A 26,256-nucleotide genomic window follows, 5' to 3' on the forward strand; every position below is an offset into this window, starting at 1 on the left:
GCAACAACTTTAGTATCTTTCCAATGTCTTGAGATACCAGCTGTAGGTAGTACAAGTCTCAATAGCAAGTATGAAGATGAATGATTTTGGTAGCTTTGTTCCATGTCTGAAGTTTTGATTTTCAAAAACTATTTTCCTCAATCGACCAAAGATTTTGATGAATCTTATCATGCTTGATTAAATTGGGAGGTAGTTTCCTAATTGTGGGAAGTGGTCCATCTTCAGTGTTTTGCTGTTGAGCAACAGTCTGATGTAATACAGTGTGCCAGTTATGAAACTGTCTTCATGAACACAGTGATGAATATTTTGAGTAATAAAACTGGTTCAATGTCTGCAATTTAAGTTGAAGAGATTTAATGAGATTTACTCAGTACTGAAGAACTTTGTAGAAACTGAAAAGGATAATCATCATTGAATAGAGAGGGGAGGAAGATGTGACATAAATTCTGGATGTATTTTTTTTATAAAGTAATATTTCAAGTAAAAAGAAATATTGGCATCTCAAATTGGAATGTTGCTAGTAAGATGATGGCGCACTCGGATACAGTGGCTTTTACGGGGCCAACTAAAGGAGTTATTGTCATTTTTTAAAAACTTTTTTTTTGCTCAAGACTCTTCTGGACATTACGAATTTAAAGTACTGCAGGTCTAACCCGTCAGCTAGTTGCTCATTGGTGGAGGAATTGAAGGAGCTGGACGGCGCGAACTGTGATCCTACTTCTGACAGAGAGGTGTTGGTGTGCAGTCTAACAGTGAGTGAGTGATTATCTTAGTCGATTCTGTGATCGCAAGACCCTGTTGGACATTGGTGTTGTGGAATGCCGCAAGCCCAGTTCATTGGTTTATCGGCGAACGGCGAGGGCGGATGGTCCAGAAGCTGCGTGACCTCAGTTGTAGCAAGGTCTAGGCCTCAAGCCATAGTGTTGTCTATTTGCACTCGGGGAGCGGCATTGGAGGTGGGTGCTCCACCAGAGTGTGGCACAGTATCTATGCTGTGATTGGTGCTGCCCCCTAGTGTTCACTCAGCAGAAGACAAGCTGTATTGTGTTTGCTGCAAAATTCTTGGACTCAGGACAATGGACTATTTTTTTTGTGTGACTGTATTTTACTGCTATCTTGTCTGTGCTCACTGTCTTCTATGTGCTATATGTACCTTGTGCTGTGTATGACTGTTGGTACTGTGTTTTGCTTCAGTGGAACGCAGTTTCATTTGGCTATATGCATGAGTGTTCATGTATGGTTGAATGACAATTCAAGTTGTACTTGAACCTATTGCTACACTGTAAAACTGTACTTTGGTTATTTCTGGATATAGACAAATAATAATCTGTTTTAATTGTACTTTGGTTTTAATGATAACCTGTATTTGCATTTTAGTTTAAGAACTTCTAATTCTGTTCTGATTATATTTTCCAATAAGGCAGATACATAAGTACATAAAGAGTCCAATAACTATTTGATTGCCACATTTGGTCTACTGCAACAATACTGACTGTTTTCTTCTTGTGTTTTTCCTTTAAGTCTCAACAGCCAAGTCCTGCTGATTCTAGTTCCAGTTCAAGTTTTACACCATCTCAAAACAATAGACAAGGTAAAGATTTGAAATGGTATCCATACATATTTTTAAATCTCTTGAAATTTTCTATTTTGTGTAGCTCTTTTTATCATCTCCATTAACTTTATGAAGATATTGAGATTGTCCTGGAGATCAATAAAGACTTCATTGTCGCCAGCTTCAGTGTCTTTCTCATGACTCAGACCAGTCACGTTACTTCAGTATGCAAGATGGTGTCCAGCTGCAACGTTCATTGATGTCCTGACTCAAAGTTAGTTTTTTTTTTCCCCGTAGTTCATACTGGTAGCTTTGGGGGCAGTACGGGGAGTTAGAGGTCAGCTTTAGGCTTATGGAAAGGAATGAGGGAGAGGTTAGAGGTCAGGGGTAGTAAATGAGATGGGGTGGGAGCCGGGGTTCAGAGTTCAGGTCAGAGTGCTCCGTGGTTGAAGGTTAGAGATCCTGGAGGTCGAGCCAGCAGGTGCTGAGGAGGCCAGTGACCGCCCCCCCCCCCCAAGGCTGATGAGTCCCAAATCAGAGGTCCAGGGGGGCAGTAGTGACCTCCCTCGGGTCGCCAAGGTCAAAGGTCTGCAATTCCTAGGCTGATCAAACTTGTGATTGGCGAGTCCTGGGTTTGATGCCCAGAGATTGGCAAAGTCTGGAGGGCAAAGAGGACAGTTGGAACTCGTTGTGTCCAAGGGTAGAAGCCCCAAGATTGAGGACCAAAGTTGGCAGGTGCAGAGGTAGAGGCCGAAGGTTGAAGCTCTAGGGTCAGCTTGTCTGGAGGTAAATGGCCCCATGTCTGGAGAGTCCAAGTCCAAGGATTGGAGACCTGGAGACAGCCTGTCCTGAGGTTGGAGGTGGGTGAGTGGGTGGGTGGGGGTGTGCGTGTTTTTGGTGTTGTAGTCGCTGCTTGTGTTGTTCTGCTGAGCATTGTGGGAAAGCTGTGTTGGCAATGGAATGTGTGGCAACACTTGTGGGCTCCTCCCTGCGCATCCTTGGTTGTGCTGGTTGTTAATGCACGTGATATTTCACGGTATGTCTTGATGTACATGTGATAAATCTGAATCTAAAATTTCAGCTGCCTCCAATTTCCCCTTTCCGCCACCTTCATAATCTGGTCCCCCACTTCCAGAAATTAGGCCATTCTCAATCAGCATGCTACAGATTCTAGGTGTAACTTTGAATCCGGTTGTCTACATTAGATTGTTCTGCGATACCTCGTCTTGTTGAGCCTACCAGTATTTCTGCCCCCTTTCAGCTATATTTAGTTCACAATATATTGATTTTTTTTTTGTGCTGGTGTACATTAATTGCCATGTTTCATATTGACTAACACTTCCATCGCTCTTATTTTACTGAATTCTTAATATTTATAAAATTATGCCCTGACCCTCGTTTTTCCATTCATGCTTGTTATTTTAAATCGTGACATTCTGCAGAGATGTGAATGCTTTTAGGAAGAGGAGGCAAGGCCTTGATGCCAACTTCAACTGTTTCACTTGATAGATGCCCAGCCGCACTCTGTCATCTCCCGTGCCCCCTCTCACACCACTTGTCTCCAGCATCTGCAGAATTCCTGTTGTTTGTCTCTTTCTCATTCCAGTTACCACAAGAATCTCCTTTTCAAGCATATTGTTTATAGTGCCTGGTATGGCTTGGTGGTTTTTGTCCATCTTATTCTGATTTTTGTATTCATCCGCTTGTGCTTATGATTTTGTTATTCTTACCAGCCTATGGGGTATCTTCCACACTTTGATCTATCCCCTCTTGGCTCTAGTTTCCCCTCCCTTCTCCCTGTCAAATTTAAACCGTTCCCAACAACAGCTTCAGTATTGCTTTCTGTGGATGCACCTAATAATTCCTGTGCTTGTCATTTTTGTCAATACCTAGTTAATTTTTTATATATATTAAAAGAATGTATATTTTTTGATGATCTATTTGTATGTATCTCATCAAATACTCTAGACTTGAGTTCTAAGTTTTTTCTTTCAGATGGTTATCTTAGCTTTACAAGACACTAATTTATCTTAACTTTAAAGGCCTTCCAGTTACTGTTGCATTTCTGTGCACCACATCCAGATGCAGTAATCACAGAATGGGAACAGCAGTTGTAACCAGGAATATACCAGCAATCACCGAGTCTGGAGGTTATGTGGCAAATATTTTCTCACCAGTCGGGGTGACATAGTCAGTGCATGATTGAGTGTTGTTTCTGCCAAGTGCTGCCATTTATACTGGTCTGACTCGTTCTGATTGGTTGGCTGTCGCAGTGGCCGCTACTCTCTGCTGTGTCCTAGCCAACCAGATAGCTGAGTGATCTCTGTTGGCCGGTATCCCCGGTATCGGTCATTGTGAGTGTGGGTTCCTCGGGTGTCCGCAGCTCACCCCTCGACCCCAATTCCGCAGACATATAATTTCTAAATTGCGTCCAGTTGAAAATGCTTGTAATAGGGTCTTTCATTGAGAACTAAGCTTCAAAGGAATCTCTTGATTTCTTATTTTGTGCTTCTGCCAGGATTTTAGTAGTTTCCCAGGCAAATTTCTGTCCTTGATCTTCATGTAGTGAGATGAGTTACAGAGGCTTGTGTCTGCTTGCATCTAGCTGACGTTTGCGTAGTCCGATGGGTAGTTTTCTTGTCTGTTGAGTAGGAGTTAAAAGGTTTGTCCAGGCGTGACACCTTTTGATGAAGTTTTTTGGATAGCCATTGCATGTGAATATTTTGAAAAGGTAAATGCAGACAAGAACAAGGCTACCATACATCAGGGAAATTTCTGAAATGACAGCAAGACTGCTCCCAATCACACGGAATAATGGTAGCACATAAACCCAGCACAACTATCAGAATGCTCGGCTCGAGACCCAAAGATCCAACAGCCCGCGTGGAGAGAACAAATGTACTGTACCAAATCCAGTGTGGAGACTGCCCCAAACACCATGTGGGACAGTCAGGGAGAGAACGATGCACGAGACTACATGAACATCAGCTAGCTGTAAGTAGGCGCTATCCTCTGTCACTCATCTCAGTGCATGAAAACCAAGAAGGACACAAGTTCATCTGGGAATCTTAAAAAAAAATAATAATTCTGGCAGAAACACAAAACAAGAAATCAAGGGAATTCTTAGAAGCTTGGTTCTCAGTGGAAGACTCTGTTAACTCTGTTGAATTGGGCACAGTTTTATGAACCAATGCATCTGCAGGGTCAGGGCTGAGGGGCGAGCTGCAGGCACCACAGGAACCAAAGCTCACAATGTCCAGGGATACAGGCCAGCAGAGATCACTCAGCTATCCTGTTGGCCAGGACCCAGTGGGAGCTAGCAGCCAGCACGACAGCCAACCAATCAGAACAACTGGTCGTACCAGTATAAATGTGTGCACTCGGCAGAAATGATGGACACTAAATTGCACACCAATGATGTCACTTTGACTGGTGATGAAACGTTTGCAACCTAACCTCCTGATTTTGTAAATAACCCGACAAACAAGCAGCCAACTCAAGCTACCAACAATGGAAGACATTTGTTCTACATACTGAAAGTGTTGGTTTGTTTTCAGGGCAGGAAAAGTAAAAGCAGATACCAAATACTATACAAACTTGTAAGTTTTTGACAGAACAGATATGGAGGAATTACTTCATCTTTGATAATTGCTTAATGACTAACTTTCATGTTTTTAAAGTAATTAGCAAAGGAACTAAAGGGGAAATCAAGGAAATGTTTTCCCATTGAGAACTAGTGTGGTGTGAGATGGTCTGCTGCAATTGTGGAGGATTCAGGCTCAAAATCAACCTTCAAAAGGGATTAAAAAATTAATAGGAATCTGACTTTTGGAACAAAAAATGACATTGTGAATTCTTTGCAAGCGCAGACACAGCCAATAGTGTAAGTGACAACCTCCTCTGCTGTAACACTGGATGGATTCAGGCAGTATGACATGTGCACATACCTTGGTCATTTCTCATTTGCTGCTGGTGGACCAAGTAAAATTTTGATTGAGTGAATGTTGACCAGGTTATCAAACTGGTGTCTAACAAGTTTGTTAGCTGACAGCGTAGCCAGGCATTCACCTGTCACTCAAACCCCAGACTTTGTTTACATCTATGGCATTGGGTTGCTATGACAGTTTGTTTCTGACTAGCTTGAAACAGAAGCGATCATGTGAATCTTTAAATGCTACTTATGCATTTTGTACACGCCACGTTTCAAAACGAGTAAAATGATTGGTGTGGAGATAAATGGTACAAGGATGGATTGCTGCGGTTCTCATTCCAGATCTGAAGGATGGCATACTTTTTTTTTATTCTCAGTACATCAGTGTTTTAAATTTAGTGCTCAAGCTATTCATCTCAGAATTTGGTTTATTATCATTGACAAAGAGTAAATACAAGGCAGCAGTACAGTGCAATATTTAAAATGTACTATAAATTATGATTTTTATATAAAATGTGCAAAAAGCAAAAAATAGTGTTTGTGAGTTCATTGTCCATTCAGAAAGCTGGTGGAGGGAAAGATGCTGTTCCTAAAACATACTGTGTGCTCAAGGTCCTGTAACACCTCTCTGATCTTTGTGGCTATAAAATAAATTTAACTTGAATGATGCTTGTTATAAAGCTTTAAATATTTAAGCACTTGCATTGAATGCTGAACTCTAGTAACCAAATTGAGTTTATTATGCATGCTGTGATGTGGGTCTGTGCATGGCAGGTCTGACCTGTCCTGACCTGCCAATCATCAGACTAATGAGAAAAGAAGCAAAACAATTTACCTTTTGGCACTGAAGTTAATGATGGACTCTTATTATGCAAAGTGCATTGAACACATGTGAAATGACTTTAATTGTGTCACAAACCTTAACCTTTACCTAGGATTGCCTCTAGGTTAATTGCTGAGCTTTTAAATTTGATAAATGTAGTGCACAATAAACTATATTAAATTCAAATTTTTTTTCAATCTCAAAGCTTCCTGATAAAGTATTGCCAAATGATTTGCAAGGTTATAATAAGCAGCGCACACAAAATGCTGGGGGAACTCAGCAGGCCTGGTAGCATCTATGGAAAAGAGTAAACGGTCGACGTTTTGGGTTGAGGCCCCTCATCAGGACATTGATGATCGGTCTCGGCCCAAAGCATAGAGTCCTGTTGAAGGGTCTCAGCCTGAAACGTCGACTGTACTCTTTTTTCCAAAGATGCTGCCAGGCCTGCTGAGTTCCTCCAGCATTTTTTGTGTGTGTGTGTGGCTTGGATTTCCAGCATCTGCAGATTTTCTCTTGTTTGTGCAGGGTTATAATAGCCAGTGCTCTGCTGCCTCTTGCTGTTGAATTAAGTAGCCTTGGTTGATTTTGTACACTTAATCCCCGAGCACCTTCCTGGAGCAGACACAACAAGGTAACAAGAATCTCTGATCTTGATCTCCAAAGGCTGACCTCCAGAAGAGGTGCACATGTGTTGTTATGAGTGTACACTGCCCCAGTGTTTTCCATGGTAAAGTGTCAGCTTTGTTCTTTGTGCATGACAGTAACTGCAACAGTTTGTCTTCAGGTTGGAGTGAGGTGAAAGATCTGAATTGTTATCTATCTGCGAGTCTGGTTGTGAATTTCTTTTGTATTTTATCTTTTGAACAGGTCCTCTGAGATCTATAATGGAAGATCTCCATTCTGAGGACAATGAGTCAGATGAAGATGAAAATGGAAACTTGTCTGATGTAGAGAGATCACTAAATTCTCACTGTGGAAGCAGAGGACACAGGTAGTATAGCAATGAAAAAATTAAACTCTGAATCTCTCATTTATCAATGTCTGTTATATTTTTTTAAATAGAGGCCATTGGGTACATCAAATCAACACTAGCTGCTGAAGCAGTGCCGTCAAAGCTAGTTCCCCAAATAGTGTAACCTATTCTCGTCAGCCTCCCCTTACCAACCTCAGCTGGTGATGATTAACGGTAGCCGATGAAACTGCTCACCAGCATGGCTTTGGGAAGTGGGAGGAAGCTTGAAACAGATTGTATCCTTATTGGAAGCCAGTTGGGTAGCTTGGGAAAAGGTAGGTCCATTCAGGATAAGGAAGGGATTTATACATAGGACCAGAACAAATAAACGAGGTCCTCAGTGATTAATTTGCATTGGTATTCACCAAGAAGGACATTGGATGGTGGAGGGGTCAGGAAAGGGTATGTTGATAACCTAGGGCATATCAGTACCAAGGAGGAGAAAGTATTGAGTGTCTTGAAAGGCAGTGGAGGTGGTTTCCTCCCCAGGCCTTGATGGGAGCTATCCCAGGATACTGAGTAGAGCAAGGGAGGAGATTGCTGAAACCTTAATAGATCTTTAGCCATGAGTAAGATTCCAGAAGAGCCGGCTGGCGGCATAGTGGCATCAGCGCCGAACTTCGGAGCGAAGGCTCCCAAGTTCGAATCCAGCCGGCTCCCTCGTACGCTTTCCATCCGTGCTGGGTTGAGCGTCGAGTTAGCAACTCGGCCTCATAAAAATAAGAAAGCCTGCTAAAAAAAAAAACGCCATCATGATGGCGTCCCAATGACGCCACTCGGAGTTAAGGGCTTTATATAAGATTCCAGAAGTCTGGAGAATAACCAATGTTCCATTGTTTAAGAGCAGCAATGGGGGCAAACTGGGAATTTACAGGCCAGTGTGCCTTGCATCATTGGCAGGGAAATTATTAGAAAAGATTAGGAACAGGGTTTACCCACATTTTAAAAAAAAATATGAACTTACTTGAGATAGACAGCATGGTTTTGTTCATGGGAGGTCCCCTCTCAATTTTTGAGACTTTTGAAGAAGTAACAATGATGATTGAGGTTATGTTTGTTAAAACTGTCCACATGGATTTGAGTAAAGTATTTGACAAGGCCCCTCGTAGGCTGATACAGAAGATTAAAGCACATGATGAATTGGTATGTTGGGTACCAACTTGGCTTGGACATAGTGATAGTTGTTTCTTTGGCTGCAAGTCTATGATTAGTGGTGTTGCGCGAAGACCTCTGTACAAAACTCAAAATAAATCTGTTGTCCAAATACATGTATGTCACTATATACAACCCTGAGATTCATTTTCTTGTAGACGTACTCAATATGTCTATAGAATAATAACCATAATAGAATCAATGAAAGATTGCACCAACTTGGGCATTCAACCAATGTGCAAGTACAAAAAGAGAGAAATAATAAATATCTACAACATGATTTGAAGAGCTCTTGAAAGTGAGCCCATTGGATATGACAACATTTCAATGATGGGGCAAGTGAAGTTTAGCGAGGTTATCCCATTTCATTCAAGAGCCTGATGGTTGAGGATTAATAACTGTTCCTGAATCTGGTGGTGAGAGTCCTGAGGCTCCTGTACCTTCCTAATGGCAGCAGTGTAAAGAGAGCATATCTTGGGTGGTGGAGGTCCCTGATGATGGCTGCTGTTTTCCTGTGACAGCGTTTCATTAAGATGTGGTCAGCGGTGGGAAGGGCTCTAGCTGTGATAGACTGGGCCACTTCCACTACTTTTTTGTAGGATTTTCCATTCAAGTGCATTGATATTTCCATACCAGACTGTGATGCAGCCAGTTAATCTACTCTCCACCACACATCTTTAGAAGTTTGTCAAAGTTTAGATGTTATGCTGAGTCTCTGCAAACTCCTAAGGAAGTGGAGGCGCTTCTGTACTTCATAATTGCAATTATGTGCTGGGCCCAGGGCAGGCCATTTGAAATAATAGCACCAAGGAATTTAAAGTGGATAACCCTTTTTAACTTCTGATCCTCCAATGGGGACTGGCTCATGAACCTCTGGTTTCCTTCCCCTGAAGTCAATAATCAACTCCTTGGATTTGACATTGACTAAGAGGATATTGTTATGTCTCCACTCAGCTACATTTTCAATCTCCCTCCTCTGTGCTGATTCACCACTGCCTTTGATTCAGCCTATGACGGTGGTGTCATCAGCAAACTTGAATATGGCATTGGAGCTGCACTTAGCCACACAGTCGTAAGTGTAAAGCAAGCAGAGCAGGGTGTAAGCACACAGCCCTGTGGTGCACCTGTGCTGATGGAGATTGTGGAGGACATGCCAATCCAAACTGACTGGGGCTTGCAAGTGAGGAAACCCAGGAACCAATTGCACGAGGAGGTATTGAGACCCAGATCTTGAAATTTAATGAGTAGCTTTAAGTGAAATGTAGTATTGACTGTTGAGCTGTAGCCAATAAAAAGCATCCTGATGTATGCATCTTGGCTGTCTAGATGTTTCAGGGTTCAGATTGTATCCACTATGGACCTGTTGCTCTGGCAGGCAAATTGAAGCAGATCTAGGCTGCTTCTCGGGCAGGAGTTAAGGTTTTATCACCAACATCTCAAAGCACTTCATCATTGTGGATGGACAGTAAGTGCCACTGGACGATGGTTATTAAGGCAGGTCACCATGTTCTTCGGCTCCAGTATAATTGAAGCCTGCGTGAAGCAGGTGTGCATCTCAGACTGCTGAAGTCACAGTTTAAAGATCTCAGTGAACACTCCAGCCAGTTGATCAACGCAGGTCTTTAGTACTTGGTCAAGTACTCTGTCTGGGCCAGATAGTCTTCTTAGGTTCACCCTCCTGAAGGCGATTTGTTCGCATGTCATCCTCAGAGATTGAGATCATAGATCATTGCAGGCTGTGGGAATTTCTGATGGTTTCTCCATGTTTTGATGGTCAAAGTGAGCATAGAAGCCTATGTAATTTGATTTGACTTTATAAGAAGTGACGCTAGTCTGGAATTGCCTCTTCGCCTGTGAGATGGATTTCCAGAGATCGTATCTGGTGCTCTTGTAACTTCCTTGGTCTCCAGATTTGAATGCCTCTGATCTGGCTCGCTGCAGATTGTGGACCTCCTCGTTCGTTCAGGACTTCTAGTTCAGATGACTGAATGATATTGTGGGGACACACTCGTCTACAACTGTTTTAATGAAGTCTGTTACAGCCATGGTACATTCTTTCTGATCCGCAGATGAGTCCTTGAACACGGCCCAGTCCACCGACTCAAGACAATCCCATAGCCACTCCTTGACTGCTGTGACTACCTCTGTGTTGTCCTTGTCTCTGGGGCTTTGCTCATTAGTCTCTGCCTCTATGCTGGTAGAAAAAGGACAGCCAAGTGATCAGATTTACTGAAATATGGTCTGGGACTATGTTGATGGCAATTGGGCAGGGATTTCTTCAAACAAGCCTGGTTGAACTCCCCGACTATGATTTGAAATGCGTCAAGATGAACTGTTTCTTGTTTGTAGACGGCATCATGCAGTCTCTGAAGTGCTTGATTATAGCTGGCCGTTGGTGGTATGTAAACTGTAGTCAGGATTATGGAGGAAAGCTCCCTAGGTAAATAGAACGGACGGCATTTGACTGTTAGGTAATATGTAATAATGGTTTTGATGAAAATGTAAGTGGCTGATATGTAAGTTTTTAGGTGAGATGAAAATTGGTGGAGTTGTGGAACTCCATTGTGGTGCATTAAGGAAGGTTATCAAAGGGTAAAGCAGGATATATATTGGAAAGTGGGAGGTCAAAGTGCAAAAGCTGTAAAGAGAATTTGGAGAGGCATTCAAACAGATGAACAGGCAGGGAGTAGAGCAATGTGGACCTTGTGCAGACAGATGGGATTAGTTTAGATGACCATCACGGGGTGGGGGGGGGGTGTTGTGGGGTGGCGACTATCCTGAACTGCTCTGGGTTCAGCCAGAGAAAAGCCATGTGATCTTGGTGAGAATGCTCAAGCTTCAGTGTTCAACATCAGCACCAAATCTAAGTTACTGGAGCTCTGATGTGAGAGCGCTATCTGCTGAGCCACTTGACTTCCCTGAAAACCTGGAATTGTGATTTATGGATTGTTCTATGCTCCCTAAGTTAGAAATAAATTTTAAACTTGGTTTGCAAAATGTTTTCTTCTTTTTGCCAAACTTGTAGTACTGCAGTGATTTGTATTTTACTGCTAATTATGATCTGTTGAGAGGCTCCTCAGTTTTTCAAAAGCATGACAAACTATAGCTTAAATCCACATTTGGACCTGATCATCACCTTTCATAAATGTGTCAGTGCGAGACTGTCTTTTGGCTCAGTCTATGATCAGAGTCTCTGAGCAGAGGGGTGTGTCAGTATTTTGCTCATCACTTTTGTTCCATGGGTTGTACGGCGACTTGTGCGGTTTGTTAAAATGTTATAGCAGTGTTTCAGGTGAATGTGCCTGCATTCTACTATGATTACAGCCTGAAACAATGATGGGTCCATTATACAGAATTTCCAAAGGAAATAAACAGAAGCAGCTACTGTTTTACAGTGGATTTTATTGGAATTACAATCTACTTGTACGCAAAACTCCAACTGAATCTCCAGTTTGGCATTTGTTGTAAATGCTTCTTTCCTTGTATTGTTTTGTGAGGTGATTTGAATTTCAGTCTTAAAGCAACCAATCCTTCCTAAGGCTTTGCATCTTTCTGAAAACATTTTGTCTATCAGTTTTTAATTCCTTGTACTGTGGTGTCTGTTATATTAAATGTCAATTGCAGCCATACCGTGACTTTCATTATTTACTAAAAACGTGTCACTGAGAATTGCAAAACTTGGAGATGGAAGAGAGCTGTTCAGCCCATTGAGCCAATGCTCAGCACTGCCTCTTGCTCTCCAGTCAGCTGAGTTCATCCTGTTCTTTCCCTTAGACTGGCCGTTTTCATTTTGCTGCATTTGTTACAAATGCAGTGTTTATTTTTGGTCAACAACTTGCTAATTTGTTCATGTGTATGCTACTTGCTGCCTTCCTTTCCCATCTCGTAGGAAGCTAGCCCATGTGTATTGATAATTAAACACTATTTTCACCATTGATTAAAATCAAGACCAAAAGGGATGTTTTAAAATATGATAACACATCTGCTGTGGCTGTAAGATCTGAGGCTGGGATATCCATCATAGTGGTGGAGTCTGTTCCGTTGATGGCATAAGGGTTGAAGAGCCTGCCTGCTCGTGCAATATTTATACACTACTAAATAGTTTTATTGCATGTTTGAAAATTGTAAATAAAAAAGATAAATAAAAAAGATTTCAACTCAGTGGCTTTGATAAAATGCATTCCCGCAGGTGTTTTACAAAACCTTCAAAAAATGTTTTCACCAAAAATTGATTAAGAGGAAGATAAATTGCCCACTTGATCAGAAATATCAGGTAGGAGGAAATGAATCAGTAAGAAGAAGTAACATAACTAAATAGCCTTTGTAACGTAGCTTCATTGACATGAGAATGTATGATAAAGAATTAGTTTCATTCCTGCCTTCAGTTTATCCCTAATTTAGTGCCTTAACCTTTTGCTTAATTGTTATTCCAGGATGAGTTTGAGTGATGGGAGTGACAGTGAGAACAGTGGCGGCTCCACCCCACCCAGAAATGAAGCACCTCCAATCATAAAAGCCAACAACAGCAATAACCAGGTATGGTATGAGGCTTTGTAAAAGCTGGAACATGCAGAAAGCTAAACTTAAATATGACGTCTGTTAATGTTTTTCAAAAGTATAAAATCTAATTTATAATTTTGTGAATGTGGAAGATATATTTTAGAAATATTATAAAATATTCCTGGAACACACTAGTGCGTTTTCAAGCTTCTGATTCTCTGTACTTCACTTCTTTCTTTGACTCCCTTCCCTCAACTCCCACTTTGTGGGCCCTGTCCCGATGGTTTTCTTTGCTCTTCATATTCTGCCTCTCGTCCCCTACCCCAGTATGTAAGTTTGGTATACTAAAGTGTCATTATTTTGTTGCACAATTGTTTAACACTAAATACAAGACTTTGGAGATGAACGTTGCAAATGCAAATATGGGTTGAAATAATGGAAAGCAGATTGCAGAAAAAGATGAGAAATCCTTGCCTAAGAAATTGTTTAAACCTTCACTGGAACCTTCTGAACATAAGTTTGATTTATGTTTTTTTTTTGAAAATTTGATCTCTTGCACTTCTGTTAACTTGTCTGTTAAGCCTAGAAGACTATGAGAATGGTGTATTTTTGCAGTCAGCAAGATTTATTTCAATGTAGTCTTTTGGAGAAGGTGTTAATCACACAAAATTAAACATAAATGTTTACTTAAAAAGAAACAACATTGCAGAAAATTATGACTCTGAATGTTGTGTGGCATTAGGTACATCTGTGTTGCTGTCGCATGTTTTGAGACTAGAGTTGCAATTCTGGTATTTACTTCACTAAGTAAGTGTTCCTGCTCTAATCCTCCATCCTGTCATTGTGCAGGATACCAGATGCTCAGTGCATCTAGCTCTATTAGGCATTTTCAAAACTAGAAAATAAGATTTCTGATGGATAGTGTAGCTGAATTAGTTCTTAATCGAAGGTTCATTTTAACCACACGTTCCCCGGTTTTCCATTACGCAGATGTCCAAGAGTTGTGGCCAAATATTGCATTTCAAAAATTGTGACGTTATCTACATTTATATAACCTTTGCTTTGTACAGTACGGTGCAAAACTCGTAGGCACATACATAGCTAGGGTGTCTAAGACTTTTGCACAGTACTGTAGTAATTTTATGTATTGTGCTGTACTGCTGCCACAAAAAAAATTCCTGAAATGTGAGTGATGATCAACCTGATTCTGATGTGGGTCTCTATTGTGGACTGAGAGTGGGAAGGGGGCAGGGAGAGGGGAATCATGGTTGGGGAAAGAAGATGGGAGAGTGGAGGGAGTGGGAAGCACGAGAGACATTCTGTAATGATCAGTGAACCAACTGTTTGGAATGAAATGACCTTGCCTGGTGTCTCAGGGCTGGGTGAATCTGCACCTGTGAACACCCCCACCCCCCGACCCTGGCACTCTATTTCTGCCACCTGTCCTACACCTTTCCTGAGGTGCTCCACCCTCCTCATTCCCAACATCCTTTGCTTCGGCCAGATTTACAAATTCTGCTCTCCGCTCCACGTTGACAATACAGTACTGTGCAAAAATCTTAGGCACCCTAGCTTTTGCACAATATTGTAGTCATGGTCAACTGAATTTTATTTTCAGATAGCCAATATCACCAAAGAGCATAGATAAATGCAATCCCTTACTTGGGGACGAGTAACAATGGAAGTAGCCATGATACACTTTCTCTCCTCTGAGTATGAATACAAATTATTTAGCCAAGCATTTTTACATCGGAGATGAGTTTGAAGTAAATACAGGGACCATATTTTTTCTGAAAGATTCTGTCCTCGCAGTTGGTCCTTGAATTAGTAAATGAAAAGAATAAGCTATTAAAGGTCAGAAACCGCCATCAACTCTTTTGCCTTGAGTCTCAGTGATCCATTCAGTAATTAATGGTAAAGAGTGATGACTTTGAACCTATGAGATTCCTGTGAAACCCTGCAAAAGAAGTGCTTGAAGATGAAATACAGCCTCCACCTCAAATTTTAATGCAGCTGCATGCATTACTAATTACTAAAATTAATGTATTTCACCAGCTGCCCAAAGATCACAGCAGTGATCCGCCATCCATTCTTGTACTAACGTGTTCATTCATAGCCAAGCGCACAGATAGTCTGCTGTGCAGTGATTAGAGCCCATGTCTGCAAAGAGGGCCGTTGACTCAGAGTATTAGATAATAGGAGGGTCTTGCAAATGGAAGACGTGTGGAGAGCCATAGACGACATTAAGATGTGGATGGAAAAATTCAAAAAGTGACATGGTTTGGAGAGGTGAAGAACTTGTCAAAGCCAGCACATTTTTTTCATGAAGTGTAGCTATTTTTATTGAGCCTGCGCACAGCCAGAAGAGAGAGCACTAAGGATGCCTGTGGCTGAAGTATTTACGCCTCTATTACAACAGGTGTTAGAAGTCAAAAGCCCATTAAAGCAAAGCAAACCTGAGAAAGCAATAAAGAATGCTGAATATGACAAGGTAAGCTGTATTTCTTGCATTCTTGAAGTTTTTTCATACAACAACACATTGCAGTCCTGAGTTCTTGAATATAGCAAATTTGAAAGCATAAGTTTTCAAGACTCATTCAAAATAACTTAGCAGAACACTCGCCCATTTCTCGTTCCACCAACTTGCTCAGTAGGGAAAATAGCTGAGGCAGAGTTCTTGGATGGCCCAACTTTTTAAAAGTTGATTGAGCTGTCTCTCTTTCTCCAGCCCATTTCAACTGACAATGCAGTCCCTTCTGAGGCTGTAGGAAACTCCTGAACACTGCACTGTTTCAGAATGAGACAGCTTAGACATCCTTTCTCTTTCTGAAGCATCATGTCTATCCTGTTAAATGATTACCTAGTTTGGAGCTTTTTACAACTACTTCTGAAATGGTTCATTGGCAAAGTAGGTTCCTGCTGTAATCATCTTGCAATAACACTCCCCTGAAGGTGGTCTTCCATGCAAGGAAATTACTTTTAAGCAAGGCCTGTAGATCAGAAGCTGTTGGGTTAGAATGATTTATCCTATGCAAGACATAGGAAATTGAGCGTGATTGTACTTGTTTCAGTACCATTGGCTCCAAAGCAAGCAAGTATTCCAGAACTTTGGTATTCATACCATTACTGAAGGATTTGTTGAGTAGAGTTGAAAGACTATTTATATTTCAAAGTTTGTATAGGAAACAAGAGTTCCTTCTAAATTGGCTGTGGATGACACTGTGGTCAGATAAGAAGTTTTTATTCTGGGAAAATGACTTCTTCAGCAAGCACTAATGATTCAAAAGTAGCCTTTGGACATTAGATAAAATCTATCAACAGATACACAAAGAAATATTTTGGTTGAAGCACAGAACGTGGAGAGCTCCCTTGACTGGGAGCAGTGAAGTTGGATTTGGTTACAAGAATTCGGTATCCACTTTGAAAAGAAACTGCAAACTTTGACAAAATTTGATGCAATCGTCTAGCAATAATGATTCAAAATTTAAATCGGCTTATCTGTACAGAATCATCTGATCATTTCGGTTCTCCAATGGATTTTGAGTTTGTGTATGTCTTTTTTTTTCCCTCTGTATATTGCTCTATTCCCTCTGTACTCAGTCAAATAATTTCAGCCTATCCCTCTCCTTGATATTTTGGCCTGTGACTCATGTCAAAGATACTGCATGTTTGAGTTTCTCGGACCCGTGGAAATTTCTTTCACATCTTGTTTGACCAATGTAATTTTGATTTCAATTCCTACATTCCAAAATGGGTGCCATACTTGAGCTGCTGTAGCCAAATGCATGGAAGTGGATTATTTTTGTTGAATTTTAAGATGCAGTTTTGCAATTGGAATTGTATTTTCAGTGTCAGATATTTTTATTTGGCAAAGTAGAGTTGACAGGGCAATAAATATGAAATGTGTCTTGTCAGTTTTACATCCTAATACGGCTCACTCTTTCTGTTGACTTCCATGTAATCTCTTTTATCCTGTGATTCAGAACAAATCCAGCTTAATTAACCCTTAACATGGTATTTATACTATAGATTTAGGGTAAATGTATTTTAATTTAAGCAAGGATATCTTCAAGAGTAATAGCTTGGATGATTTCAAAACAAATCTGATTAATGTTCAGAGTTGGGTAAACTTTGGGTAGCAGGTGAAGTTCTGAGTCAGTGATTACTTTAAGGATTGAACTACAAAAACTGCAATAAAATAACAAACAGGTAAACAAAATTTAATTTAGTCAGTATATCTTTAACTGCATGTGCCCAAATTCTGTAATTTTAAAAAAGCCTGATCATTTGATTCATTGAAAGGGGCTTTTAAGAATGTGTGGTTTGAAAGCCACTCAAAGATAAACATTCATAAAGAATCACAGTCTTGTTTGCCTCACCCTTCATTGATAAATCAAAGAACATCCTGAGCACCCGTGTACATTTGGGTTCAGTCTGTGATGGTAGAAATTTGTGCTTTCTTGAGGAGTGGGTCAATTCTTAGTTTAGCATTTTAGTTTTCTCCACACCAGTTATTGAAGGACTAAAATTGTTGGATAAGAATATGAAAATTGATCCACGCTTGTGCTATTTCCGTTAATTAAGGAACCCCTCTTTAAATCCTTGCTGTAAATGGCAGGTGTTTATTTGAAATTAATATTGAGGAAGTGCAAGGATCAGATCAGATCATGTTGATCCACGGCTGCTCGGTGATTCCAGCTGCTAGTGTCTTTTGAGAGGTAGTTATCTGCACTGGTTGCTGCAGCTCATTTTCTTTTGTTAGTTGTAATTAAATGCGAAGTAACCAGTCAAGGAGTTGCTGGAGCTAGGGTTTAATAGTAGCGTATAGTGGCTGGAGAGTAATATATCACAATGAATATTACTGATTATCTGAGTGTTTTCATCTGCTTGAGTAATTTCAAATACTTAATATTCCTTCCCTGCCCTCGGTCTTGATCAGGCTTGCCTCCATTCTTTGAGTATCTCCATTCCCTTATCCACTACCATTGACCAGCAAAACTATAAACTATCTATACCCAGCTGACCAATCCTGTTGATATTTTGCCATCCTTACATTGGCAAATTTAATGTGCATTCAATAAAATCAAATTACCGGATTGTCCATGTGTCAATTTTAGCTATTTCCTAATTAGTCGGAAAAAAGAACCTTTTGGGTTATAATTTTGGCATCAAGAGAATGAGAAAAATCTTTGGCAGCTCCAAGGTGAAACTTTGGTGAATTTGAGTAAGATTGACGGTAATGCAAGCTGAATTATTTGACGCAAATTGAATTTTTTTTTCCCACATCAAGTTTAACGAGTAAGTACTATACATATTCCATGTTGCAATATTCTTGTATTGTCCAGGAAGACCAAAAGCAAAGCTTTTAAAGCTTGCAAGCCTTTCATTAATCACTTTGAAACTTATAAATTCCAGGTCTATTTTTAAGGAAAACATGGCACAACAGATGAAATGGGTAATCTTCCCCCTTCCCTACCAGACCTGATGAAGGGTCTCAGCCCGAAACGCCGATGCTTTATTCCTGTCCATAGATGCTGCCTGACCTGCTGAGTTCCTCCAGTGTTCTGTGTTTGTTACTACAGGTTTCCAGCATCTGCAGAATCTTGTGTGTTTATGAAATTGGTGAAACAGTTTACTTTGGTGCAGATGAGGCTGAGGGGGAACCTGATGGAGGTATAGAATATAGAACACTATAGCACAGTACTATAGTGTACTGTGTACAATTTAGTGTACATAGCCCTTTGGCCTATGATGTTGTGCTGACTTTTTAACCCACCCTAAGATCTATTTAATCCTTCCCTCCTTAATCCTCCACTTTTCTGTCATCCATGTGCCTATCTAAGAGTTTCTTAAATGTCGCTAATGTATCTGCCATCACCCTGGTAGGACTTTCCATGCACCAACTGTGTAAAGTACTTCTGATAACCCCCCTATACTTTCCTCTAATCACTATGCCCCCTCATTTTAGCAATAAGTAGATGAAGTTGATCAGAAGTATGGATAAAATATAGGTTTCTATGACCAGAGAGTATAGGTTTAACATTAGGAGCAGGAGATTTAGAAAGGATTTGAGTAAGAATTTTTCATCTAAAGCTCACTTTATGGGGTGTTGACATGTACTTCCACAGCATTCAGAGTATTTGGGTATGCACTTGAAATGTGGCATGGAAGGCCACTGAAGTGAAAAATGAGATCAGAAACGATGACTACTTAGCGGCTGCAATAGATATGCTGAGCCGAAGGTCCAGTGTTCATGCAATAGAAGCGTACTGTAAAAGACCGCAACTGCTGACATTTCCTGCTCTAATTTAATCCATGGATTTATTAAGGATTAAACTGTGCCCTTGCCAAATTGACTTAACTTCAAGGCATATTTGCTGTTCGTAGCTTGCATAACCGAAGCTTTGAGATGTTTTGGGGTTTCTGAATCCAATAAGTATATGTAACTATATAACAGATGTTTTGGCTTCCTTAGTACAACTTGCATAACATGGCTCTAATTCAATACTGAGGTAGTACAATTGCCAGAAGGGATATCTTGATTATAATTTCATATCCGAGGCTCAACATCTTCTGAGCTTTACCGACGTGGCAGCTAAATCTATAACACTTTTGTATACCAAATATCTTTTACAAAGTGCTGGAGGAACTCAGCAGGCCAGCATCTTGCTCCTCCAGCATTTGTGTGTGTTGCTTTGGACTTCCACCATTTGCAGATTTTCTCATCTTTTTACAAAACGTAAAATTCTTGCAGGTTTTCCGGTTAAACTATGACAAACTATACTGAGCATCTTTTTTTCTTAGGGATTATGTGTTTAATATCTGCTCTGCTTTGACATTCAAATGTAAGTAGTGTTTAAGACTAAAGTAAAAATAATATACTTGCATGTGTCTTAGGCGTACCTCGATGAGTTGGTTGAACTTCACAGGAGACTAATGACACTTCGTGAAAGGCACATACTACAACAGGTAAGAACATGTCAAAGCCTAGTTGATGGTTAAAATAGACCTTAGTTTATGTCACTTGTAAGCACTGTTCATTCCATAATATAAACTATTGGTTCTTAAGTTGCACAAGAGTTTCATTGAAAGGAACACTCTCTCAAAGTCCTGCCTTCCCCTCTCTGTTTTTCCAGTCTCTTTATACGGTCATTCTCCTTTTAAAGTACCCGTTCTATTTTTCCCCACGGCATCCCTGATTACCGGTCACATAAGTGGAGAAAGTTTGTTTTAATAGTGCATCTCATTTTCATGCCAAATTTAGCAGGCATTTTATTCTGCCAACAGCAAGTTTTGTCTTGATACTCACGAATGATACCGGAGTGAACCACGTTATACTAGACCTATCTTGGCTGCTGCTTTTCACTGCATCCTGACTATGGACACAGTGTAAAGTTGATTTAAGTCCAAGCTATTTGAAGATGTGCTTTTTATAGTTAAGGATCATGGTAGTTAGGCCATAAGTAATTGTCCCTCGCTTAGGGAAAAACAGTCAAGTAATGAACTCACTTAACCCTATTGCTGCTTGTCCTATTTCAATAATTGCATCAATGATTTAAAAACTCTTCTGCCTGGATGTAACGGTGAGAATTGTTCCAGGATCTAGGATTAGCAACTATAAACAAAACTGAGGATCTCTTGGCAAGGCACTGAGGTTTCAATTGTGATTTCCACGATGATCTCACTTTGTATCTGTTGGTACTTTACAAGAGCTGTTCACACAATTATTGTCATTGTTCTCTTGAGTCTCTACCGTGGTTCCCCGTTGTCATTAAAAGATTTTAAATACTGCTTAATCAGTTTTATCAGGTGTAATTCTAAAATAAAATTGTAATAACTTGTAATCACTTGTCCAGCTCTTAGCTCCACCCCTTTCCCTCCTGTCTTCTCCTATCATTTCGGATCTCCCCCTCCCCCTCCCACTTTCAAATCCCTTACTCACTCTTCCTTCAGTTAGTCCTGACGAAGGGTCTCGGCCTGAAACATCGACTGCACTTCTTCCTAGAGATGCTGCCTGACCTGCTGCGTTCACCAGCATTTTTTTTGTGTGTTGCTTGTAATAACTTGTACCACTTCAGCAATATCCTGCTATTCTCTACTTTTGACCAATTATGTAGAAGACTGTAAACAAAATATTTTGTTTCTAAGCCCAAAATTGAATTGTATTTCCAAAGACTTCAAAGGAAAGATTGCAAGCTTTTGACCAATACAGGCATCCTTAAATTTCAGATTTATTGTCATTCCATGTAGTAGTGCTAAATGGGCTGAGTATAGATACAAGATGTTGCAATTTCATCAACAAAGACCTGCAATAAAATTTCATATTATAGTGTATGTGTTCCTTGCTGAGCATTGATTCAAGTCGTTTGCATACTTCAAGAGAAACAAAAGCCTTAGATGTCATAACGCACACTTGAAACTTCATAATGTCCTGTGTTTTCCAGCCAATAAATCATTTTTTGAATTGTCAGTTTTGCAATGATTGAAAGATGATGACCAAATTACATAGAGCAAGTTCCCAGTCTTATCAACTTTCTTTTAAATGATCTTCTGTGAAGAGTAAATCTTGGCCAGGACAACCTGCCTTCAAAATATTTTTGTTCTTTCTCCATTTGTGAAGTTCTTTCAACTCTTGTAAAGTATCACCATTTCTCCCCTTATGGAATCAAGCTGGTACGTTTCAAGCTCCCAAAATCCATGATAAATTTGCTTCTAGATAATTCTGTTGGACCACAGAAATCAGCTTTACCAATTCTAGAAACTTATTTCCACTAAATGGTTTGTTGTACACCTAAAGATAAAGATGCGTTGTATGTGCTATCCAGTTTACTCTTGCTTACTGTTAATAGGGTTACTTTATCATTTTGAATGGAAGATAATGTAGTCACTGGAGTCATGGTTTTACAGCATGAAAACAGACCCTTCTGCTCGACTCGTCCATGCTGAATGCTGCCCAGCTAGTCCCACCTGTCCATGTTAATCCATCATCTACATCTCTTCCATTCATGTACTTACCTGGATGGGTTTTAAATGCTACTAATGTGCTCACCTCGGCCAATATTTCTGGCAGTTCACATATCCTTTGTGTGAAGAAGCTGTCCTTGATGTCCCTTACAAATCTCTCGCCTCTGATCTGAAACCTCTACCCTCTTGTAGCTCTCCCTGGGCGAGAACATCCGTGCTTTTGACTTGCCTTTGTCCCTCATGATCTTGTACATCCTGTGTATTTGTTATGCAATAATAAAAGACACTGGTGTACATTTAAAATTAATTCTTGTACAAATAGACCAGATTAGCTGTGGAAATCCAAAAGATAAATCAAAGTTTCATCTTCTGGAATGATTTTAGTTATGGTGAATTGCATTGATGTCATTAAGGGGAAGCTATTAGTGCATGATGGAAAAGGGGAAGGATGGTTAAGGGAACTACCAGAGTAATATAATAAACCAAGCAGGCTGATGCCGTGAAATCTGTTGGCCACTGGTCACACACAAGTCTAGTATTCAAATGCTGCCTTAGAGGGCCAGTTGCTGTTCTCCCTGAAGACCTGCAGCCCACAATGTCAGAGAGACAGTGCATTTTTGCTTTGGTCTGCTGTGTCAGAGCTCCTGAAATATGCAAGGTAAAACAGGTATGTTTGGGTTCTGTGTAGTGAGGGAAAGAAGTGTTTGCTTCGGTGGGTTAGGAATCTGAAGTGGGTTTGAAGCTTTTAGGTCAGTGGAGTTGGGTCAGGGTGAAGGTTGATCAAAAGTTACAAAAGAGGAGAGATTGACCAGGTGGGGTAGGAAGTGCTGAATCACAAAATTTGGCATCAAGAGCAGTAGATGAGGTGCTGTGTAGAATCTGCAAATGAGTGGGTTTGAAGAGGATGGGGCTCACATTACCCTAAAGCAACCGTAACTGAGGCAGGTTCCTAGTCACGACTGAAGCTGGCCTCAACAATTTGTTGTCTTAGACCGTGAGCAAGCAGTTACAACATTGTTTTTGAATTCAACTTCATCCACTGCAAAGCAGAGAAAATTTGGTCTCCACCAAAATGCGATTAATTGTAGCTAAAATTAAGTATTGTTATTGTGTATCACTGGGACTAAACATTCCAGAAATAAAATTTGGTTCAGTGTCACAGTTTAAACAATAGATGAGCTTGGAATTCAGCTAACTAGTTGTCTATTTATTTTCAGATTGTTAATCTGATAGAAGAGACTGGACATTTTCACATCACTAACACAACGTTCGATTTTGACCTTTGCTCGCTGGATAAAACCACAGTTCGCAAGCTGCAGAGTTACTTAGAAACTTCGGGAGCTTCCTGAGGGGGGGAGATGCAACCTCTGGTCACAAGCTGGAGATGTGGACTTCCAGTGATGCAGCTTGTACAACTAGCCCTATAGAGTGATTTACTGCAGCTTTTTTTCAGCCAGACGCGCTTCTCATCCTGTAACATGTTGCAGGGGTGAGTAAATGCAGAAAGGTTCAACAGATCCTGGTCAGCCTAAGGAAAGCTCTGGGAATATTGGACTGAGGTCCATCGTCTCCTTTACCTTCCTTCCCTGGACACTTGCTTTTTAATGTATGTGTGGTGTCCAAGTTCACATGGCAACTGATGCATGTGCAACACTGCCTTAGTATACAACTGATCTATTTATTGAAGTAAACTGAAAAATATTCTTTGGAAGTTTGGAACAACACTACCAGACGTTAAGCACTCTGTTCACAATTTAATGACCATGGCTTGTGAATGCAGTAGGAGTTGTTCACCAGTTGCCTGGTGAATTTATCTACCTTTTTAACTTTCTTTTGTAAACTAGCTGCGATAGTAGGGACACTGTGACTACACAAAAAGTAGCCTTAGTAATTGAAAACTGTAGTGCTTTAAAATTATTATTGTGCACTGTTCCTTGAAATGTTACCAGCTTTCTTTTAATTAGTGATCAATCAGGATGAATATTATTTGCAAAATCAGTCAGATTTTTTTTTCTTTTCTGGATTGTTTAATTGAGAATGGGACTTTTTTGGTGGGTGTAATTTTCGTCAACTTTCTAACGAGCACTGCATCTTTGTTCTTACACACACTTTGGTCATCCAGGAGTAAGACTGCATCTTGCGTTTTGTTCACATTGGTTCTCTGGTACAAACAGGCATGCACTCTCTTGTTGTTCAATGCCACAGTCACATGCAGACACACACAACCAACTAATGAAGTGCAGAAGAGAGCCTTGCCAACCAAGCTGTTTGGTCACTAGTTTAAAGCTTTTGGCATTTCAGATGTATTTAATTTTTTTAAATAAGAAGACTCTATGTGGGATTGCCTGAATATTCTGTTGCCAATTTTCTGTAAGTTTGTTGTAGAAAATTCTTAATTTGGGTTTAATTATTTATTTGAAATGCACCCTTCACTGCCAAGTCTGTTTTTGCTGTATTTACCATTCTGGTAAGGTGTCCAAGCATATCTGTCCATCCTTTGGATACTGTTACGAATAGGTTTTTCTTTAATAATACATGGCTTCAAAGGAGTCTTTTTTGAGGAGACCTTAACTGTTACTTTCAATCCAAAGAGGGGATGAATTTTTAGTCCTTTTTTAATTACCGAAGATTCAGAAGTCGCTTCCAACAGAACAAGTGTACTTTCCAATGATAACGAGGTTCAAATAAGTCATTGTGATCATTTACTTGAAATGTTACCTTGTTAGAATACTTTTAATGTGCAATTCATATCAGAAGAATTTTTTTTAATAAGAAATAGGGAAAAAGACAATTTCTCAATTTCATGTATATAATGTTCAGTGTATGTTTTCAATTGCCAGTTCAATTAGATTTTTGTTGTGTACATGGTAAAACCCACGTTATTTCTAGGAGAAGAAATATCTCTACCAATCCTCAGAGGTTTAACTTGGTACTTTGAATCCTTTTTAATTTAAAATAGTTGTTTGGTCCATCATAATTGTTGTGGCTAAATTACATGGTACAATTCCTTTAAAAATTTAAATACTATTTTTACTAAATTTGAATGCGGCTCAGTCATTTGATTCCATCTAACGTGTTCTTTATTTGATTGTACTCTGTACATCCAGATGTTAAGAGGCAACACAGTGAAAACCTTTGTCTTTTTAGTAGCACTGGCTTCGGAAGAAGGGTTAGTTTCATTCCTTGCTTCAAAGAAAAAATTTATGGTACTAGAACATTAATGGTTCAAATCAAATAGGTTTCTTTGTAATCAAATCAGAATCAAAATGAATTGGTCTATTGTACTGCTTAAATGTGGGACACCAGTCTTAAGATCTATTGCAAAAGGCATGTACACGAAGTAAACTGAACAACATACCAGCTTGAATCTCAAGCAGAACATGTTAGTGTTGAGTCTGCCACAATATTCAATTAGAACAAGTGTCACACTCCCAACAATTTTTTTTTTGCATTATATTTTCCATCACGTTTTTTTTGTATTTAGAGTACAAAATAAATCCTCTTTTTCCAAATAATTAACACTTGTGTATATACTTTCTATGGTCGAATGGTAATGTTTCTTTTGAGGTATCTATTTGTTTAGGTTATGTCGGTCATCTCTGTAGCTATATTAGATTGTGACTTTTTCCCTTCAATAGCCACAAGCATTTTACTCTGTATCAGAGGATATTAAATTAAAACTGAAATTTCTTAATGTGCCGTTTTTAATACTTATTCAATGCATTTATTAAACAGCACCCATGGTATAGTGAATTAAGAAATCCTTTGGAGATTCCATTCAATTCAAGAGTTGCCAGTTATGGATGATAGTGCACTGCTGAACTACGTCACGAATATAAACATAGAACAATAGAGCGTAGCACATGCCCTTCGGCCCACAATGCTGCCCTTTTAATCTACTCTTAGTCCAACCCTTCCCTCTTACATAGCCACCTATTTTTCTATCATTCATGTGTCTAAGAGTTTCTTAAATGTCCCTGAAGTATTGCTGATATCACCTCCCTGACTGGGTGTTCTGTGCACCAACCGCTCCCTGTGAAAATAATTTGCCTTTGACATCCCTCCGCTATACTTTCCTTCAATCACCTTAAAATTATGCCCTCTTATATTTGGTAAATTCTACTCATGGGTGGGTGGGGGGGGGGTGGTCTCCTGCTACCTACTCAATCCATGCCTCTTGTCGTGTACACCTCTATCAAGTTGCCTCTCACCCTCCTTCCCTGCAAAGAGAGAAGTCCCAGCTTGCTCAGCCTCTCTTCATAAGACACACTCTAATCCAGTCAGCATCCTCTGTAAAGCTTCTACATCATTCCTATAATGTG

General features: G+C 40.0%; 1 protein-coding gene across 3 annotated transcripts in view; it reads left to right on the forward strand.

Annotated features, from left to right (window-relative positions):
* The window catches only part of mllt3 (MLLT3 super elongation complex subunit), a 118,402-nt gene extending 92,789 nt beyond the window's left edge, over positions 1-25,613 (forward strand). For 2 of the 3 annotated variants that reach the window (XM_063069015.1, XM_063069017.1), the window contains exons 6-11: positions 1,522-1,591; positions 7,174-7,297; positions 12,904-13,006; positions 15,390-15,461; positions 19,868-19,939; positions 23,152-25,613. In XM_063069015.1, coding sequence (XP_062925085.1) covers positions 1,522-1,591; positions 7,174-7,297; positions 12,904-13,006; positions 15,390-15,461; positions 19,868-19,939; positions 23,152-23,283 — 573 coding nt within the window. In that variant the 3' untranslated portion in view covers positions 23,284-25,613. The remainder of the gene's footprint in view (positions 1-1,521; positions 1,592-7,173; positions 7,298-12,903; positions 13,007-15,389; positions 15,462-19,867; positions 19,940-23,151) is intronic. The other variant, XM_063069016.1, reaches the window with a different exon arrangement.
* The last annotated feature ends 643 nt before the right edge of the window (positions 25,614-26,256 follow it).

This window comes from Mobula hypostoma, chromosome 16, assembly GCF_963921235.1.
Source record: "Mobula hypostoma chromosome 16, sMobHyp1.1, whole genome shotgun sequence".
NCBI classification, from domain to species: domain Eukaryota; kingdom Metazoa; phylum Chordata; class Chondrichthyes; order Myliobatiformes; family Myliobatidae; genus Mobula; species Mobula hypostoma.